The sequence below is a fragment of the Augochlora pura genome, chromosome 1 (assembly GCF_028453695.1).
Source record: "Augochlora pura isolate Apur16 chromosome 1, APUR_v2.2.1, whole genome shotgun sequence".
In the NCBI taxonomy this organism is placed as follows: domain Eukaryota; kingdom Metazoa; phylum Arthropoda; class Insecta; order Hymenoptera; family Halictidae; genus Augochlora; species Augochlora pura.
The window spans coordinates 1937577-1959734 of record NC_135772.1 but is presented as its reverse complement, the minus strand read 5'-3'; the positions used below and the strand labels follow the sequence as shown (position 1 = coordinate 1959734).

The 22158-nt window shown below is 39.9% G+C and overlaps 1 protein-coding gene across 1 annotated transcript in view; it reads right to left on the bottom strand.

Annotated features, from left to right (window-relative positions):
- Nucleotides 1-22158, bottom strand: part of LOC144470399 (uncharacterized) — a 386375-nt gene that overhangs the window by 4015 nt on the left and 360202 nt on the right. The window contains exons 10-12 of the mRNA XM_078181465.1: nt 6148-6419; nt 5013-5324; nt 208-1729 (exon numbers count right to left, since the gene is read on the bottom strand). Coding sequence (XP_078037591.1) covers nt 208-1729; nt 5013-5324; nt 6148-6419 — 2106 coding nt within the window. The remainder of the gene's footprint in view (nt 1-207; nt 1730-5012; nt 5325-6147; nt 6420-22158) is intronic.

Below are 22158 nucleotides of genomic sequence, written 5' to 3'. Positions count from 1 at the left end.
TAATAGTAAGTATGATTACTATTACTAGTATCTACAATTACTGTTACTAATAAATAACCACCATTAATTACTAGCAACGATTACTACCATAACTACATGACATCCTTTCTTACAGACTACAATAAAAACGAATCTGAGAAAATTAAACGTCCCGTAAATTAAACTTATAAAAAAAGCTCTAAAAATAAAACAATTCGAAAAACTCACGTTCGTTGTCAGTGAGCACGTTGTTAATACCAGGGTCCCAAAGGAGATGATCAGCCTCGGGTTCGCCCTTTCCTCTGTCACCGTCGCTGCCGACAGGCGGTATAGTAGCCTGATACCTAGTCCCGATATTGATCCTCGGCGGAGGGCCATCGTTGCCTTGAGAATCGTCGGAGCTAAAGTCCGAGTCTCTCTCGAACTGATGTAGCCTGGCATATAGTCCTGACCCAGGCCGCGATGGGTCCAGTATCGGCGGTGGGGTGTAGCTGCTGTCCCAGTGTCTGTCGCAGGCCTTCCTCAGCCTGGAGGGATAAGAGTGGGAGGACGTGGCGTATAGTCCGCCGTCCATGCGCGGCCTCTTCCTACAGTGTCTTACAGGACTGCCGGCCGGTATGCTGCTCGGATTCAAGAACACGTCGTCGTCCATCAGCTCCTCCTTGATCTGCTCGACCGGCACCGGCAGGCTGCCCCCTTTCTGGCGCATGTTGTTGTTCTTCGCCGCGTTGGTCTGTATGAGGAACTTGGCCGGGTTGACGACCTGCTGCTGGTTGAACTGTCCGACGTTGTACTGATGATTGGTCTGCACGTTTAGGCCGATGTTGACGGTGACCGGCTCCACCTTGGGCGTCGCCAGGCGCACCTCTTTCTTGAAGGCTAAAGCAGGACTGAGAGCGCCGGTCTGCACCAGCACGTTCGTCTTTTGTAGTCCGGCGGTCTGGATCAGCTTGAACTCGCCGTTGTTGTCGACCACTATTCCGGCCAGGCTGCCGTTCCCTAGGCCGAAGTCGACCAGGTTCTGACTGGTGATGAACTTGTACGATTGGAACTCGAACCGCCTGCGGCTGGCCGTGGTGAAGTCCTTCGGTGTCGAGGAGAGCAACGGGTCCTCCGAGTTCGGCATCATCTGGCTCTGGAGCGCGTGGTGGGGCGACACCGGGAAGCTGGTGCCGGTGAAGGAGACGGGCCCCGGCGATGAGACCGAGGACGGCGGCAGGGAGGACAACGGCGACGGTGCCGGGGTCGCGGACAGAGGGCTTGGCAGTGGCGAGTGGGGATTCGGTGACCCGGAACCGTACAGGTCCGCGTCCGCGTCCGACTCCCCTGGCAACACTTCGCTCAGGGCCTCCTCCACTGCCGCTGCGGAGGACATTGTCGACGTGTAAAATGCCGCCGACAGAGGCGACGAGACTTGTCTCACGCTCTCGGGGTCCTCCTGCGGGCTCAGCAGAGGCAGGCTGCCGGTTAGGAGACCCTCTTGGCTGGCCGGTGGCGTCGGATATGTGAAGCTGGGACTGTCGTGTCTGGTCAGCGGCGACGGCAACGGGGACTGCGTCGGCAACGTGTGCGGACTCTCCGTGTATTGGGCGCCGTACGTGCTGAACTCTGCTAATGAGTCCGGCAGCGGGGAGTTCACTAGAGCCTGCAGGTCCGGGTTGACAGTGTGCTGCGTAGGGTAGCGATCCTCCAGGGCAATGTCCTGAAGCTGCTCCGTTGGCTGTTCCTGGAGCAGGCTCGCCGTCTGAAACTGAACGATAAAGATGTCAGTGCATCTTGCGTCTGGTAACTTGCATCTTGCTATCATTGATAAGTAGTAATTCTATTATTAACCCCTTGACGTACCATTTTCTTTACAATTTCTATAATTCGAATTTTTTCGATCGCACTAATTTCTTGAAAGGGAAAGGAATTTTAAATTCATCGCGTGCACACATTTTACTCGAATGTTTAAATATTGGTGACAAGAGAATCAAAATTGATTCCTACTTAAAGAAACGGATGAACATATATACCTAACAGCTTGCCAGGAGAAATCTTCATCGCGAGTCTAACTCGTTAAAGTACGGCAAGGGGTTAAAAGGATCGAGAGGGGTGTGATATCATGGCATTTTATTTAAGCCCGGGGGAACATGTTTTAATTAATAAACTCATTAGTATCATGGGGTTCACCTTAGCTGTCCTTCTCCTCAGCTCTTACTTTTATAGATTGTAACACTTAGGGGGAAATTGATGAGGATAGAATTTGCATCTAGGTGACTATTTTTCAAAGGTGATTGCATTTTGTTGGTTTGATAATACTTGAACGTTTTGGGATTAATGAAAATGGGTTAGGTTAGTAATGATGAGTTTTTTGTGTTACTTTTAAAAAAGTATACATCTTAAGATGATCTTTAGTTGTTCATTTAGTTAAATCTATAGGTATAGTGTATTTTAGTGAGAGAAATATATTTTTGGAAAAATATTTAGGATGTTTTATTTTTTATTAGCAACTTTAAGGTATATATTGTTTTTTTATTTAGTGTTGTAATTTAGGGGGTGAAATTAGAGTAATTGGTAGTTGAGAAGTAAAGAGCACCCTAGTGGGCACCCTAGGCTACTTTAAGAGCAGTTTTATGTTTATGCTATTTTTCATGATTAAAGAGGAATACTTTTCCTAACTTTTGTATTATATTATTAATGTAGACAATTTTTATTTTGCGTAAACAATACTTGAGGAGCTTCCCCGAAGTTTAAAATCTTCTTAATAATAGTAATTGTTCTCTTGTGATTGTTCTCTTCTAATTGTGAATTAGACCATTAGTTACAATAATTAGCAGACATTGTATAACAAGAAAGACTTTCTAATTGAGTGAAGAAATATTACAAATATTAATATTATCTTTATCAATACTTTATACTACAAACATAGCTGCCGCTCTTGTTTTTCAAGATAAATAGAATTTTACCTATTTTATTTATTTGATTTATGAAAATTCCATTTGTAGCAGAAAAATTAAATGGAACAAGCAACAGCGAATATAAAGTATACGAATATTAAAAGTTCATACACTATTACACTTACTATAGTAAGTGTAACGTACTATTCAATATATCCAATATAACATTATCCTACGTGTTCCAACGATGGTATTTAACCCTCATAAAAACTTCTATCAATTCACGCTAGTCAACAAATAAAAAACTACACAACTATCAACCATACGACTATACTATATAACTACACGACTCATTAACTATACCTCCCCTCTCCCTAAAATGGTCAAAAGTCCCCATCCACACGGTAATTCCGTCTCCGTCGATTCTCGAGTTTTAAATTCCCGGGGATTAAACGAATCCACGACCGAGCGGTACCATAAAAATTGAATTTGCGAACGCGAGGAGCGGCGGAGGGTGGAGCGGTCGGATAATCCAGAAAAGTTCGCGGGACGAAGGCGTTTGAAGGGCGGGCGACGGAGCCGGGGGATTGTTAAGGGGGTTAGGGCAAGAGATGCAGGCATTAGGGTGGAATCTCTAGCATCCGTAGGTCAGACATTAACGAGACCACTCGAAGGGGGGAAGAGGAGGTTGTTGGGGACGGAGGAGGGATGCGAGATATCTGGTCGTAGATAGGCCGGGTAGGCGCTTTTCAAACGCGGGGCGCACAAAGCGTCGGTCGGCGAGCATCGTCGACGGAGTCGGCGCGCCAGCTACTTAGATAATTCGTCTTATTAAATTTCCGCGCCGTGGAGGCAGGGCGGCGCCGATCGCGGCGTAATTGAAACTAAAGCGTTTTCAGCGTTCCGGAGACGCGGAACGAATAATGAGACCCCGGGAATTAGGCTGTCAAAGGATCCTCCTCCCTCAGCCGGGACATGCCGGCCTCCTCCCCGTCTTTCTCATCCGCTCACGCTATTTTTCACTCCGTCCGCCCGGTTTCAATGGACCTGTAAATTAATTCTCCCGGATACCTCTGTTTTTAGTATTCTTCACTTTTCCCCCGGCCCTCCGCGTTTCTATAAACACCGTGCTACCCACGCCATTGTACCCATTTTGACGACTGCCGGTCGCGCGAATTGTTCGCGCTTCGCTCAAGATTGTTTATCAGAGACGTTCTGCACGGGATTTAATTAAATCGTTCGCTGTTCGGGAAAATAAACGATTGTTCGGCGAACAATCGGGGGATATTGGAGGGAAAATGTTCGCGGATGTAGGCATTGTTTTTTAAATGGTAATTGTTCCTTTGAGATGTGTGATTGTAGTTTTAAAGTGTGATTGTAGTTTTGATGGTTAGGGATTGTTTTAGAAATGATGTGCTGTTAGATCGAGTTGTTAAGTTCTGGTTCTTTGTTAGATAGTTCTTATGTTTATATTTATTTTTAGTTTATTTATTTGGAATTTCTATTTGTCATAGTGTCATATGTAGTAGATAAGAATGGCATGAGAAGTTATTTGTGACTTGATTAATGGATGTCTATAGGCGATGTTATAGTACCTGACCGAAATTATATATAAATTGACATCTTTTCCTGATATAATAAAAATATAGATTATTAATTTATATACAGAGTATTCTAAAATGTTTAATAATCTGTAGGTGGTCATTTGAAGCAACTTTTTCCTTTGCGAAATTTTTCTACGAGGCTTTCTTAACGAGTTATTAATAAAAAACATTGACCAATGAGAAACAAGACCAGCTAGTGTAAGTAAGCACTAGTAGTTCTCCACTCTCATTGGTCACCGTTTTTCATTAATAACTCGTAAACGAAGCATCAGATTGCATTTTCGCAAAGGAAAAAGTTGCTTCGAATAACCTCAGCAATCCATCAATTCCCAACTCGTGGCTTTTAGGACATCCTATATAACCCCGTCCTTTTCTATAGCAACATTAACCCCGTAAACATAAAAATTAAAACAATAATTGAGACATTTACCCCATATATTTAAAAAAAGAAAAAAATAAGGCTTGAACTTAATTTTATATAAGAAAATGAAAGAATTGTTAATAAATCATTTGCACAATAAAAAAATATACGCTGGAGGTATTGTCTTACCTGAAGCGAGTCCAATTGGGTAGCATGAAGTAGGACACTGTCGGGAACCGCGGTGACCTGCTGGAACACTTCATCTTGAAGACTAGGGCTGAAGTAACCGCCATCTTCGGAGTACCCTGTCATGGAAAAGCTGTCTGTGACAGCTGGCTGGGATTGGGGCGGGTTATTCTGTTGCTGTTGTTGTTGCTGCTGCTGCTGTTGCTGCTGCTGCTGTTGTTGGTTTGTCGTCGGCTGCACAGATGTTTGGTACGTCAAGTGTAGTCTCTGCCCGGGATCGGAGGTTGTCCTCTTCGCGGCCATCTTGGTGGTTCCCTGGAATTATCGACATGTTTCAGAATGTCCTCAGGTGGACACTTGTCGCGCGACAATTAATCATTTGAGAATTAATATAGTTGAAATAAAGAGCTATGGTTAAATAAAATATAGTAACACTTTGTAGTTATTGGCGATTCTCAGGTGATATTAAAAATTGTTAGATTGTTTTTTGAAATTATTGTGACAGTTCCTTTACGTTTAAAAGGTGTTCAAATTTCAATTATTGTAATTGTTTATAGAAATAGGATGAAATATATTTCAATATAAATAACAATGATTGAATATAAGTAATAATAATAGTTAAATACATATTTAAATATAATAATGAAATAGAAATACTGTAAATCAGAAAACGTGTTTTAGATTTCGAATTAAAATAGCTTCTGTAAAGGGTTAGGTATCGTAAAGGGTTGACACGTTAAGTGTTCAATATCAACTCGTAATTTATCAAAAAATAAACAAATAACTTTAATTAAAATTTTTTCTACTTCATTAATCATAATACACAGTATAATATTGAAGTAACTAAAAATATTGTTTCGCTACTTTACTTTAATATTGCCTAGCAGAGATTTTACAACTAAATCGTTAATAAATAATTTCAGCGATGAAAATAAATAAGAAAAGACAGTCTCTTTATTATAATATATAGTAATGTGTTAATATTCAACGTTACCATGACACTAGTTCACGTTAATTAACTTGCAAAAAGTAACAAAATTGAAAAAGCACTAGAAGCACCAATATTTAATTAATAACCGTTCGGTACACATAAAAATAAATCGGAACCATTAATGCATACTTATAGAAATTAGCGTACCTTCAAGATCATGTCTGCGAGCGCCTGCGCCTGTGCCTGCGTTTGCGCTTCCTGTAGTTGTTTCTGCACGGTGGCATGGCCGCCGACGGTGATGTTTGGCTGCCGGAAGTGTTCGCCATCGGACAGTCTGCGGGCCTTCTCTGCCGACGCCAATGGCGGCGGTGCTGGGACCGCGAAGCTCGTTTTACCGGTGACTTGCGACGCGCCATCGGTTTGCGTTGTGAAAACGGTCGTGGTCGTGCGCGGCTGTTGATTCGTGCTCGTGTCCGCTGCTGCAATGAAAGAAAATTCGATGACGCCTCTTTTCAATCAACAATATCTCTTAATTTTTAATATCTTCTTATTGTTTAATAATATGGAAATGGGTGATACTTGAGATGATTTCAAGCAACTTGTTCCTTTACAATAATTTTCTCCGAGGCTTCGTTAACGAGTTATTAACGAGAAACGTTGACCAATGAGAAGCGAGTATCGCGGATGATAAGTCTGGGCGTTGACTCGACCGCCACGCGCCAGCGGAGCTCGCTTTTCATTGGTGAATGTCTTTCGTTAATAACTCGTTAAGGATGCGTCAGAGAAAATTGTTGTAAAGGAAAAAGTTGCTTGAAATGATCTTAGGTGTCTCTTATTTTTCATTTGTTAGACATTTGTTTTATAACAGACACGATGTTTTAATAAATATAGCGATAAACAGGCATTAATGTACTGGAATTTTGAAGTTACTTTAAAGAGTACTTATGATACTTTAAGGTACACTCAAATGATGGGAAATTATAGCGAATTGCTGTATAATTGAATTAAATGTTATATTATATAATATTACATTATATACGAAATATATATTATTACAAAATATTATATTATACACGAAATTTTGGATCTCCATTAAGATTCACAGTGTAGACATCATTGTTCTTTAACTATGTAATATATCCATCATTATTTTCCTGTACTTTGTCAAATCTCTTATTTATTACAATTCCCATTTATATGTCATTAAATTAGATTATGGTATAATATAATTAAATTAATTGTGACGTAATTGAATTAGATATTATGTTATGTAGTACATGAAATTTTCGAGTTCCATTAAGATCCATAGCGTAAATATCATTGTTTTTTAACTATACAATGTATTCATCATTAACTGTAGTATAATATAATTAAATTAACTATATTATAGTGGTTTCAAACGACGAGAGATTACAGCGGACTGCTGTCTAATTAAATTAGATATTATAATATTATTTAAACGCGTCGATCTTCCCATAAACTCCAACAAAGCTCGAGAAAATTTAAATAATAATATTTCTAATACAATAACAACACATATATTTAACTGAAAAATATATAACAAGACATAACCTTGACATAATCACCATTAAAAATACCTTTTCTTTCACAGTAGACATAGTTTCAACAAAAATCGCCAACAAATATAGCAACAAACAATCGCAAATCTACAGAAATTTTGTATTTCCTCTGAAATCGAAGAATCTACCAACAAACAATATTATCGAGCAATAAAAACGTTCCGTGTAAAACGATGCGAATCGCGACGTTTCCATACAGAAACGAAGTTACTTATGGTGCTCTAAGGTGGATTCAAACGACGAGAGATTACAGCGCGGGTTCTGCTGTATCGAAGGGATTAAGCAGTCACGCAGCAGAAAAGGGTCAAAGCGGGGCGCTATTGGATTTACAGGAAACGGAGTAAATCTCCCAGTAAAACTCGCGAGTCGCGGAGCGTTGCACTCGTTTTGAACGACAAATTGCAGCAGCAGAGAGAGGCGGCCAGGAGAGGAGAGATATCTCCGTGGAGAACGGCGGAGAGAGAGCCGGATGAAACGTTCGAGGGTGGAAGAACGGAGGGAGGAAGGGAGGGTTGGGAGGAGGGGGGATCAGCGAGCGCGGTAATACGATTCGTCCTTCTTCCGGTTCCGTACGTATTGGCTTCTATTATGACGTTAATATGAATTAATCGTATTGCCGGTTAAGCGAACAAGCTCCACGGACCCCGCTCCAGTTTATGGGGAATAAATTACGACGACTGCGCGAGCTTCTTAGCAGCGAGAGAACCGTCTCCCTCTCTCTCTCTTTACCGCCCCCCCCCCCCGCCCCCTCGTTCGTTTCCGCGTTCCTTAATCCGCCCTTTCACCGTCGTACAGACCCTCTGGAATGGGAATAATCTTGCCGGCAAATGGTTTTAATCGTGTCTCTACGCTCGTAGGAAGATCGTTCAAGCTATTTGGAAAAATCTCGCCGGAACGTTTCCCGTGCATCGGGAATTTTTATCTAATTAGACGACACCTGAGTAATTCCTTTTGTTGGCGATTTTTAACGGCAACGCTTTTAACGCGATTGGAGAATTATTTAGGTTGATGGAAGAGGTGTAGTTGGGGTTTGTTAAGATTGTTCAGTTAATGTTGCTGTAAATTTATAGGCGATCTTGTTTATATGTTTTTGGTATAGAATATGTTTGTTAATTGGTTTAATAATTATTTCATTTGTAACTGGGGTATTTTCTGATAATTCTGAATTGGAATTTGAAATATTTTATAATTCTAGTATTATATGGTATAGTACATGAATTTTTATATTATGTATTGTATAGTACATTGAATTATTATACGATATAATGTAATGTATGAAACTTGGGATTTTCGTAAAAATTCAAAGTGATTGAACTTTAATTATGGAACATATCCTTTATTATTATTCTATATTATGTCAAATCTATTATTTATTACAATTTTCATTTATTCGTCATTTAATATAATATACAAAATTTTCGATTTTCATAAAAATTTACTGTATTGCTATCATTGTCCTTTAACTATTATTCTTCCGTAATGTGTTAAATTTCGTATTTATTAAAATTTTTATTTCTTACTTATTAAAATCCTCTCTTATACTCTCATTTATCAATTTTCTCAATACAATATTTAAAATATTCCCTCTAAAAGCGTCGGTCTTCCCATAAACCCCATTGAAACCCGCAAAGATCTCAATTAACAATCAAAACCTAATCATCGTGATAATATTTAAATAATAATATTTTTAATATAATTATTTCTACTACAATAATATTTTTAATATAATTATTCCTACTACAATTATTAATCTCAATATAATTATTCCTAATATTAGAAATTGTTATGAATATTACATACAACAACAACAACATTTATCCTCTGAAACCACCCTCCTCGCCATCGCCGACTATTAAACAACATCCCTTATTCATCGCTCCCCACAAAAACATCTACGCTCGTAATTTAACAAATACATTTAACTGAAAATGAATCACACATAAACATCCCAGTAAAAACAATTCTATACACCTGTGCTCGACGGTAGAAAAATAAATATCCATTCGATGGACGTTGCAGCTCGTCGCGGCGAACTAAATAAATCCTTATGCAACGCGAGCCCATAAATCATTGCCACGCGTATAAATTAACATTTGCGCGAGACAAATAAATAAAACGTAACGCGTATTTATATTTATCCGTCCGCGATAAACCGCGGCGGCCGCGGTGTTTTTATCTACGATCCTCCGACGAGCGAGAACGTATTATTTATATATATTCCGGTTGCGATGCATTGGACAAATACATCCTTTGAATAAAGGACTATACTTTTAATCATGCCATGACGCGTCTCGCGGAATTATTCCTAGGATCAATTATTTGTGAAATATATTCGGTTGGAAACTATGAAACGGGCGCCGCAGTCGTAAAGAAGCCAAAGAGAAACGCCCGTTTCATAGTTTCCAACCGATTATTTGTGGAGAAATTAGCTTGGAAACTATGAACCGGGCGTTTTGGTTCTGTCTGTGTTCAGCTGCGGCGCCCGTTTCATAGTTTCCAACACAATTTCTTCGCATATATCAGGTTGGAAACTATGAAACGGGCTTTTTTCTTTAGCTTGTTTATGGCTGCGGCGCCCGTTTCATAGTTTCCAAGTTAATAGGTCCTAAACGCATATTTTTCAGGACAAGATGACACCGCGTCGCTGCAGGACCTTAAACCCATACAAATTCCATAGGCTAGACAACGATATAAATTCCGCTCTTCATAAAAAATAAAGTAAATTGCATTTCTACGTGAAGGCAAGATTATAGTTATTTTGTCTAATTCTTGATCTAACCTTGTTTAAGGATAGCTTTTACTCCTTTGTACTTGAGCAATGACTCTGACACGCCACTCTAAATTCTTATATAATCAAGACTCTCGTATAAAATTTAATAAAAATATTTTTACAGCGCCAAATCTATTGTATTTATTCCTAAAGAATCGCTAACCCCTTGCCGTATCACCTTCTTCACAGTTACCGCGATTAGATATTTTTCAATTGCTATAATCTCTTAAAAGGGACAGAACAGTAATGTCTATTTCATGCCTGAATTTACTCGAATACTTAACCCTTTCGTATATACGTTTTTCTTAGTTTTAAATAACAACTGTGCTGAATAAAACAATCATTGCTCTAATGTAACAAGTATATTTACATTTTTGATATGAAAGGACCTAAAAAATTATTAAAATACAAAATTATCTTTGTATTTTGTCTAGGGATAGCACTTGCATACACATCATTTGGATGCCGCATATATGGGGCACTCGGAGCGAAAGGGTTAAATATTACTAACGAGGGATTAGAAATTTCTTCCAATTTTAAAGACCAGTATAACATCAATACTCAATAATTTATTACTAGTAAACATTGCGAGTACTACATCGCGAGTCGGACTCGTCAAAGTACAGTAAGGGGTTAAGAGTACAACTGTTCCATAAATTGAATCTCATGCGCAAAAATTTCATCAATAAGTTATATAAAACGGAAACACCGTAAATCGTCCACAACTATTTTGGATTCGGAGTTAAAATGGCGTCGAGCGCAAAGAGTCGAGTCGCGCCTAGTAAAGTAATACTACGAAGCACGGTGCAATAAGCCTGCTCTACGGATAGACTAATTGACCCTATAGTTACTTTCCACGTTATAGTATTCAGTTCGAACACTACGAACGATACTATAGTCTCTCTCTGTTACTACGATCAGAGTGAGAAAGAGGGGGGGAGAGAGAGTCAGTTGGTTCTCCATACATTTAATTGTCCGGTTCGCAGTCCCGCGACACTGTCGCAGAAGGCTCTCCCGCTTCTTCAAGAATGGATATTCGCATCGTCGGCGAAACACGTTGCGAACTCGTCTCGCGCAAGGCGCGGCAAGCCAGATGCACGCAGGCCACGGCTCGCCATGCTGTATCTGCGCACAGGGGCACAGCTTCCCTGTCTTGTTCTACGAGGAGAAGCGCTGTTATGGCAGCCGTGTACTCGGTAAACGGTAAACAGCGGTCGGACGCGCGGGCGCTGACGAATATCGATGAGAAGTGCCGTGAGAATGGCGTAGATTCTTTCGATAGTATATGAGGATATTATTATTTGAATTAGTTGGCGATTTTATCGTGGATATTTTATTTTGCTGGAACGGAGCGACTTTTTTGGCGAGAATTATCTGTATATCTAGGTTATAAGTTTGAGGAGTAGGAGTTAACCCCTTGCATGATAATTACGATTTATACTCGTGATAGAGAAATAGGAAGATAGAGAGAAAGAGAGAAAGAGAGAGAGTGAGTTGGCTCTCCATATATTTATTTCTCCGGTCCGCAGTCCCCAAAGAATAATGCAACAGCGCTTTAACATTTACAAGTTCCGCGTCGACGATGGAACAGAAACGCGCCGCTAATCTTCCTCCGTATTTTACGAGAAGCGGTACCGCCGGCCCGTATAAAATAGGGGTTCGTTTCCATCGATATTTCCGTCCGCGTGTTCGACGAAATCGACGTTCGACGGATCCGCGAAGACGCGGCATTGGCCGGTGAAAAATATATTTCGGGGCGCGAAGCGTCGTTTACGACGGCGCCGGAACCCCGACAGATATAAATGCGCGCATTTCCTCGAACGGGGCACGCGGGGGTGGGATGGCCGAGGGTGTCGGGGGCCGGGGGTTTCGGGTCCGGGCCAGCGCGAAGAGGAAATGGGATCTCCGCCGAGTGTGTGGCAGCTGTATCGCGGCGAAACTTTTGCGACGACGATTCCGTGAATATCTCTGGCCTTCCTGCTGGCTTCCAGCCCACCGGCAACCTACTTCCTGCCTTGTTTCGCCTCCACCGGCGTTATACCGATCGTCGCTTAAGCGTTCCAAGCGCTTTTTGCCGGCCCTCGGCCACCGGCTCCGCTAATAAATCGACCGAAAGAAATTAATATCCGCCGTCTACGTACGGACTCCGATCGCCCGACTATTGCTGTGTTCAGAGGTAAATCGAAGTCGCGAGGGCCACCCTTTCATCCCCGACGATCCTGGAAATAGCGGCTAGTACGCGGCCGCGGCTACTCGCGCGTAAATCGGTTAACCCCTTGCACTATAATAACGAGTCAGACTCGTGACGAAGATTCCACGGAAGCTCTACTAAATTAATCAATTATTAATTTCTTCTAAATCGAAATCAAGTTGAATTTTTCTATTATCAAAGTCTGGAAAGGGAAATAAATAAATACGATACAAGTGACAAGAAGAATGTGAAGTGGAATGATTTAATTGGAGCTTTTTTTGAATGAAGAGGTATTTCGGTATAGAGTAATTAGGAGATGGAATAAGTCAAGTAGAGGATATTTGGAATGGAGAATGATTTAAATAGAGAATTATTCGAATAAATTGTAATTCAAATATGGAATAAAAAATATCTCAATAAAGTAAAATTTAAATGAAGACTATTTGAAATAAAGTACAATTTAAATACAGAATTATTCGAATAAAGTACAATTTAATCGCAGAATTATTTGAATAAAGATCAATTTAAATACAGAATAATTCTCCTAAAAAAATAATCGAATATATTCGAATAATTCGAATAAAAAAATACTCGAATACAGAATAACTCAGCCACAAAACAATTCAAATAAAAATTAATAAACATTAAAAATAATTAAAGTAATGCCGCTCGCTGATTCCACCTACATAAACCACCAACCCAATCTAGTAACAATTATTTCCTACAACATCCTACAAAAATATCTTCATCCACCGAAAACAAATCCCGATATGCAACTCTACTTGCAAACTATGCCACAGAAATTAGCATAGCAATTGACACAGTTAAACAAACTTTCGCGCCGCTTCTTCGACTCTGCTCGGCCGCGTTATTCCTTGCGCCAAATGTAATTGATTTAGCCAGTTCGGGTGCCGAATTTTCATTACACGGTCAAGCGAGTGAAGCGTGGAATTCGGTTCGATTCCCTGTCGGCGCTACTCGGTGTACAGTCAGTCCCATAAGTATTCGTACCCTGATTGCTTGTAAGAGAAATTTTTTGAAATCAAGGGACGCGTGTAAGATTTTGCAATAAACTTTTTATTACGAATGAACACATGCATAAAGTTTATTTATACCAAATTATAACAAAATTGATTAAGTAATAACAAAAATTGATTTTACTCCTCGTAGTACGTGATAACAGTCCACAAAAGTATTCGTACCAATCTTGTCAAAAAATCGCATATTAGAGTAGCTTTTTTACTTCATATTAATTTTCTAGTATTTAGTGGGTCCACCTTTATGACTTATTATATCGTTTCATCGATTTCGCATACTTTCTACCAGTTTTAATGCGATATTTGCTTCAATACTATTCCAAACTTCCAAAATTTTGTTTCTTAGCATTTGTTTATTGAAAATTTCATGCTCGCGTAGTCTTTTATCTATTTCCGCCCATAAATTTTCTATAGGATTTGTATCTGGACTCTGAGGAGGTGTACGTAAAAAATGGAGAACGTGGTAAAGTATCCACTCGCGAACAATCGGAGCAGTATGCTTCGGGTCGTTATCGCGTTGAAAATAGCAGTCATCTTTCAGACCAAGCTTAATCGCACTCGAGTGCAGATTTTCTTCGAGTATATTTTAATACTTTATCTTATCCAAAATTCCATCGATAAAGACAAGTTTGCCCACTCCGGATGCCGCCATACAGCCCCACACCATCGCGGAGCCCCCGCCGTGCTTTACAGTCGGTTGCACATTTTTTAATTCTAGTTCTGTGTTAGGCTTTCTCCACACTTTTCCTCTTCCGTCACATCCGAAAATATTAAATAAGATAATAAACAGCTTATTGCAAAATCTTACATGCGTCCCTTGATTTCAACAGATTTCTCTTGTAAGCAACGAGGGTGCGAATACTTGTGGGACTGACTGTACAAGAAGAACGGAAAAATAATCGAACGCGAGAGAGAGAGAGAGAGAGAGACGCGTTTGAAAACGCGGCCGCGTTTCGGCCGACCGATTTTTCCGCATAAGTTTATGCGCACCGCAAATCCATTTAACGCCGTCGCATTTCTATGGCCGGCCGTAATAACGTAAATCCGCGCGCGTCGACGAGACCGACGAGGGATTTTTGCAAATTGCCAATCATCGGTCGCGGTAAAGCAGATTGTTCCCGGCCAAGTGGACACCGGGGCCTCTCTCTCTCTCTCTTTCTCTCTCCCTCTCTCTCTCTCTCTCTCTCTCTCTCTCTCTCCGCCTCTTCGATGTTGTTTTTACTTTTCGGTTCGGACCGTTGCGGTTGCTTGCCGCGTTAGGGTATGTCTCTACACGGTCAAAGGGGTGACCAATTTGTTCGCGGTCTAGTCTGTTCGGAATCCGACCGAAAAATTGTAATTTTGCCGTCTCTCTGCTGGCTGCGAATGTTAAACAATCCGCGCGAGGAATTTCGAAAGTTCGCAAAGCGAATATCGCTTTGAACTATTTTTCGCTATTATTTCGCTTTGTACTATTTTTCGCTATTATTTTGCTTTAAACTATTTTTATGGTTTTTCAGTGTCAGCGTTTGATTTTGTTTTTTCAATTGAATTTTCTTAGATAGCTCAGAGTATCTTTAATGTGAATTAATAATATTTTTAATTTTAATAATATTGTTGATACTTTGTCTGCGACGCAATTTTGAAACCATCGGATAAGCTAAAAATATACAAATTTTGATCTATTTTAAGTCGTTTTATTAAGCTATTTTTAATTGATTTCATTTGAAAAACGTTAATAAAGCGTCAATATAAATTATGTAGATTTACGCCTTTCTCTATACATATATTAATTAACTTGTGAGAGCGTATGTCTTGGTAGCCAAAGAGTTAAAGAGCGAAAATAACATATTGGTCCGTAGACAGCATATTCAAGTTTTACATAAAGATTAATAAACAGTCGATAAATATTAACATTCTTTATGACTTTTATTGTATTAATGGACTCCATATAGATCACAAAATATACCAGACTGTTCAATTTTATCAGATTTAATGCCACAAATATTTTATCCATTTAAATAATACCACGAATTACAACCTCGAAAGACTTCGATCAATGAATTAATAGAAATCTCCACAAATAGCATTAATAAATGAGTATCACAAACATTAATAAACCCAGACTCATCTAACTTTTAACGTTTATTCAAAGCAATCGCTTTGAAAAATCTAAAATATCTTAAACAATAATTTTCTAATAATTTAAAATAAATTCTTCAATTTTTCTATAACGGTGTTTTGCGTCGCTGCAAATATCGTCGTGTTTCGCGGAGCTTTTTCGAGTATTAAATCGCTGCGAGCTTAATAGAATTCCAAGTGATCGGGACGAACCAGCCCGAGGAGATTAAGTGCCATTTTTATAATCGCGACGGCACCGTGCCGGCGCGCTCTAAATTATTTTTACGAGGCGAATCCTTTATCCATTTGCCAAAGTTTTCGCGTCGATCAGCAGATAACCGCGATATTTTACCGGGTGCTCAAACGCGGCTAGAGAGTCCCCGGTCATTTTATCGTACTTTTCGTTGAAGTCGCCCACCGATGCAGCCGGCATCGAGTTATGCATCGTCAGCAATGGCTTCTGTTCCACATGGCCGCGCGGTAAATTCCGAGCAAATCGCCGATTCTTCTTCATGAATAATCCTATCGCTGTCCTAGGGACCCCCCGTTCTTCATAGATTAATTCGAATGATCGTGGACTCGTCGTGCCAGGACCTCGCCAGAATGATCTTACTTGTCAGCGATTATTTAATATTCTACGTAAAATTATGTTTATATAATAGGAATAATTATATATAAATGTATGATGTCCGTTCTCATATTTTCTATTTTACTGCATTTGATTCTATTTATTATAATTTCTTTTTTATAATACTATTTTATATATATATATTTTATTATATTACTTCTTTTATAATACTTTAGTGTATTATCGATATTATCGAATATTATACAATATTATTGAATATGGTACCATATAATTGAATATTATACAATATTAATGCATGTTATTTCAATATTATTGAATATTATAGAATACTGAGGAATATTGAACAATATCATTGAATATGATTGAATATTATACAATAATGATGAATATTATACAATATTGTTGAATATTATTTCAATATTATTCAATATTATAGAATAATATTGAATATTATAAATTATTATTGAATACTATAAAATACTATTGAATATTATACAATATCACTGAATACTATACAATATTAATGAATATTATACAATATTGTTGTATATTATTTCAATATTATTCAATATTATTCAATATTATTGTATATCAAAATTATTAGATACTATAGAATATTATTTTAAGTATTGATTGTTACTGTTATCGAATAGATTGTTATTGAATATAATTGAATATTATACAATATTCTACAATAATATTAAATATATTATTCTGTATACCATTTATAATAACAATATATAAAATTTACGCAAACGTAACAATCATAAACTCTCCAAACAAACCATCCAATCTAAACCATCAATAAATAACGAATTAAAGAAATACATAAATAAATCGATAGATAGATAAATAAATAAATAATGCCGTCCAACTTCAAAGAATTCCATCATACAATAATCGCGATTCGATCGAAAAAGAGCTGACAGAATTTCCTCGTTCGCGTGTTTTTTTTTTTAAATTCAGCAGCATCGCGCTTATAATCGTTTCCGATTCGAATGCATAGAAAAAGCCAGCGGACCGTTCATTAGTTTTTCGAATCGAGCGCGCGCGCGGTCGACGTGGGAAAAATCGTCGCCCCGGAAAATGGTCCTTCGAAAATCGGTCAGTCGACACAGAAATGGCCGTCAAGGGAAGAGGAGGAGGTGGAGGAGGAGGGTATGCCGCGATCGATCGATAAATTATTCTCCGGGATTGTGGAATCGGGGAACGATTCGCAGCTAAGGACTCATCGGGGCGGCGGCGGCGTGTCATCGGCTTCACACCTCTCTCTCTCTCTCTCTTTCTAACTCTGTCGACACATCGATGCAATTAGAGGAGGAGCACTCGGTCCGGTTGCTCGTCGACGGTGAAACGTTTCGGTCAAATTCTCCGGAGAAATGCGAGTTAAAAGCGCGACGATTCCACCGGCGATACGCAAATTTCGAAGCGGCGATTCGGGAAACACTGCTCCGACAGCGATTCGCGCGCGCGCGATCTATTCCTTCGTCGTTGAAAAATTTCGAAACCCGTCCGCGATAGTTAAACAAATATTATCGAACGCAACGCCGTTTCTTCCGCCCTCGAATTCTATCTGTTTGAAAAATATATATATATATAGAACGAAAATAGAATCGATGGCTACGCTAATATTGTTCCTGCGATAAATCTTTTCTTCCGCGCAATATTTTTCAGAGATCTCCGCGTTCGATTCGTAACGCATAAATAAAATATTTGTCCGGTGACGAACCGTTCTATTTTTTATTTTTATTGCCGCGAATACGTCTGTATGCGAAATTTATATGGCGGAAGAGTTATATTGGGGTGTTTTCTATTTTCGAGCTTTTGATGGTAGTTAAATGAAAGATGGTGACTAGATTGAGGTTATGAAAATTAATGGTTGGTAGATTTGTCGAGTTTAAATTGTAAACTGAGTATTCTGGAAGCTATTTATTTATTCTTTTTATTTTTATGTGAAGTTAAAATATTATTGTGTAATATAGATATAAAGTTTATTTTGTTGCAAATTTCTTTTAGGCGAACTTAACTAGAATAATATATATTTACGGGTTGTGGGTGGACTTAAACTATTTTCATAATTAGTCGATTGTATAGATCGTTTACAATTATGCAAAATTAAATATCGCTTAAAATATATATTTTATTTTCCCTCAATTTTATTAATTAATAATAGCAGGGAATAAAATAGGGGTAGTAATTTTCCTTTGGAACTTTAATTGTATTTATATATTACTAAACTCTGCATAAAATGTTCCTATTAATTATTATTATACTTACTACATATTATATATTACATTATACTTATTATACATATCATAATTATTGTTATATTATATTATTTATTAATTATTTACTTATCCTTCCTTATCAACTTTGAAATTCCATTCTACATAGACAATTTATCGAAACAAAATTCTCTCCTTTCCTAACCTACAAAATATATTTACTATATTTACTACATTCTCCTAAATTTCTTCTAAATTCCCATTAAATTGATCACATATTTTTGAAAAGCAAAATAGACCTACGCCACTCTTAAAATAAACGATCCTGGTTTTCCGTGTTCCAAAATATTTTTCCCCCGTAACATAGTTATCGATTTCGCAAGCGCTCGCGTAAGCAAACTAATTTTCCGGCGGCCGTGTTTCGATTAAGACCATTCGACCGGTGGATCTCGATGTTAAAGGAACGAGGAATATATTGCGAAAATTACTCACGCTAATGCATAAATGTTCCTTGGTAGACGCATTTCGGAGTCGACAATTTATAGCAGCCAGACATCAGTGATTTATTCGAACCAGACAATGTAGACGACTACCGAGATACTCCACCTCTCCTCTCTCTCTCTATTTCTACCAATTTATACGTCGAAATTGGCGAGCATGCTCGAATGATACCGCGGTCATTCGGCGAAAGACAAAAGGTAGAAAATAAAAGCGACGCGGCGCGGCAGACGTTCATGCGAGTTTTCGAAATAATTTTAGTTGCGGGCCAGGGGGGGTCACGTGTCCGCCGCGGCGTTTTACTTCCGGAGAGGTTGGTTGCTCGGTAGTAGAATGTTCTGGTTGACAGACCTAAAAGCAACTCTCCAACAGCTGCCGCGCTTCTACTTTGAAGAGCGAAGGCTGGCACAGGAATCTACTGTCACGCGCACGCCGCCGGCCGACAATTTTACTACCCCGAAATTCTACACACGTTTTATATATCCAACCCTCGCGGACCGGCAATAAATGCAGTTTCATCGACGAATGCGCCGACAAAGGGAACAACGTGTTTCGAGATCGGTTAATTCGGGAATTTCATTTTAACGCGGTGGTTCGTAGTTTATGTTGGTTATTGTAAGTTATAATATGCTATGAATATTAGTTATATTATTAGTTATAATATGTTGTAAATATTAGTTATATTATTAGTTATAATATGTTGTAAATATTAGTTATATTATTAGTTATAATATGTTGTATTATTAGTTATAATATGTCGTAAATTTTAGTACAGTTTAGTAAATTGATTAGTGTAATATGTTTCTACGTAGATGTTTTCAATTATTGTTAGTAGCTTGTTCGTTGTTAAGTATAGTAAGTGGGAATATTATTGGAGTGAGTTTGCTATGCATTAGTTATTTTAATACATGGTTTCTTATTTTATATTTTTTAATATTTGTAAAATATTTCGAGATCGGTTAATTCAGGAATTTAATTTTAACGCGGGGATTGTTAGTTTATATTGGTTATTATAAGTTATAATATGTTATAAATATCAGTTATATTGTAGTTATAATATGAAATATAACACTCAATAACTACAATATAAACTCATAAAATAATTCAACTCCCAAACTATAAATAATTATAAATGTTCCAAGATTCATGTTTTAAAGATTAAAAATCTCAATCAGAAAATTTGTCGTCCATATATTACAGAAAATAATTGATATTTTCTCTTTGAATTCTAAATAAATTCTAAATAAATTCTAAATAAATTCTAACTAAATTCCAATTAACCACATAATTCTAAATTAACCACAAACACTTTATAATCATATTCTCAATCCAGTAATCATAACAATATTATCGAGAAACTGCAACCAAATGCATTGCACTTTCCAACAACCATAAAAAAAACTTGAATAAAATACGATAAATTCCGCGACCGTTTCCGGCGACGGACAAAAGTAAACCAAGGAAAAAAAAATATACAAAAAGAATCCTCGGTCTTGCAAAGAGTCAAGGAAAGCCGCGCGCACCGCTGTTAATTCCGCGAGATTAATTTCGATACAGGGTTGGAGGGGAAGGAGATGGGGGCGGGAAGGGGGCTGCGTCCACAAAGAATTCACGCGCAAGGAACGATAGTTTCGTCGTCGCCCCCCCCCCCCCCCCTCCGCAGCCAGTTGGCAAGCGGTTCGCTAGCGAAATAGCGCATAAATCGCTAACGACGCGCACTTTGTTACAAAAGCACGGCATCCTAGCCCCCTCCGCGCCTCTTTCTCCCGCATCCCGCCCCTCCGGCCCCGCCGTCGTGCCCCCGGCGACTTGATTTATCGCCCCAACGTGGACAATGCGAGAAATATTCTGGCGTGCTCGCTTCGTAAATCACGATTCTTCGGCAGTCCATAGAGCGCGCCCAGGAGCGATTCCTCGCCGGGCGGAATATCACGCGAGCTTCTGGCAAATGTACACGCTCCGTGGGACGGGCGAGGGAACGAGGGGTGGGAGAGTGGTGGAGAAGGGTGACTAGAGGGTGGTTAGAGGGTGGTTAGAGAGAGAGAATGGTGGGAGACTGGAGGATGGTTGGAGAGAGACTGGAGAGAGATCGGAAAGGGATTGGAGGGTAGTTAGAGTGAAACTGAAGGGAGACCGGAGGGAGACCGGAGAATGATCGGAGCGAGACCGGAGGGAGATCGGAGGGTGGCCAGTGGGAGAGACCGAAAGTTGGCTAAAGAGTGGCTAAAAGGTAATCAGGGGTGACCAGGGGAGGCCAGGGGAGGCCAGAGGGTGACTAAAGGGTGGCCAGAGCGAGATCGGACCTAGACCGGAGGGTAACCGGGGCGAGATCGGAAGGTAACCAGAGCGAGACCGGAAGGAGAGCAGAGCTAGACTAGAGGATGGCCAGAGGGAAAGATCGAAGGTTGGCTAAAGCGTGGTCAGGGGAGGCTAGAGGAAGACCGGAGGGTAGCCGGAGGAAGAGCGGAGGGTGGCCAGAGAGAGATCGGAGAGAGACCGGAGGTAGACCGGAGAGAGACTGGAGAAAAACTGGAGGAAGACTGAATGGTTATCAGAGGAAGAGACCGAAAGTTGACTTAAGAATGGCTAAAAAGTAGCCAGAGGAAACCAGAGAGTGATCTGGGAAGATCAGAGAGTGGTCAGAAGGAGATCAGAGAGTAGCCAGAAGGAGACCAGAGGGTGCTGAGAGCGAGACCGTAGGGTGACCAGAGCGAGATCGGAGCGAGATCGAAGCTAGATCGGAGAGAGACCGAAGGGTGTCCAAAGAGAAAGAGACCAGAGGATATCTCAAGGGTAGCAGGGGAGGCCAGGGGAGGCTAGAGGGTGGCCAGAGGGAGAGCTGAGGTTGCTCAGAACGAGACCGTAGCGTGGCCAGAACGAGATCGAACCGAGATCGGAGAGAGATCGGAAGGAGGCCGGAAAAAGACTAGAGGGTGGCCATTGGGAGAGACCGAAAGTTGATTAAAGAGTGACTAAAAGGTAGCTAGGGGAGGCCAGAGGGTGGCCAGAAGGAGACCAGAGGGTGCTCAGAGCGAGACCGGAGCAAGATCGAAGCTAGATCGTAGCGAGACCGTAGAGAGGCCGAAGGGTGTCCAGAGAAAGAGACTAGAGGTTATCTAAAGTGCGACCAGGGGAGGCCAGGGGAGACCATAGGGTGGTCAAAGGGAGACAGTAGGGATACCGTCGGGTGTCCAGAGGGTGGCCGTAGCGAACAGGCCACCACCGACG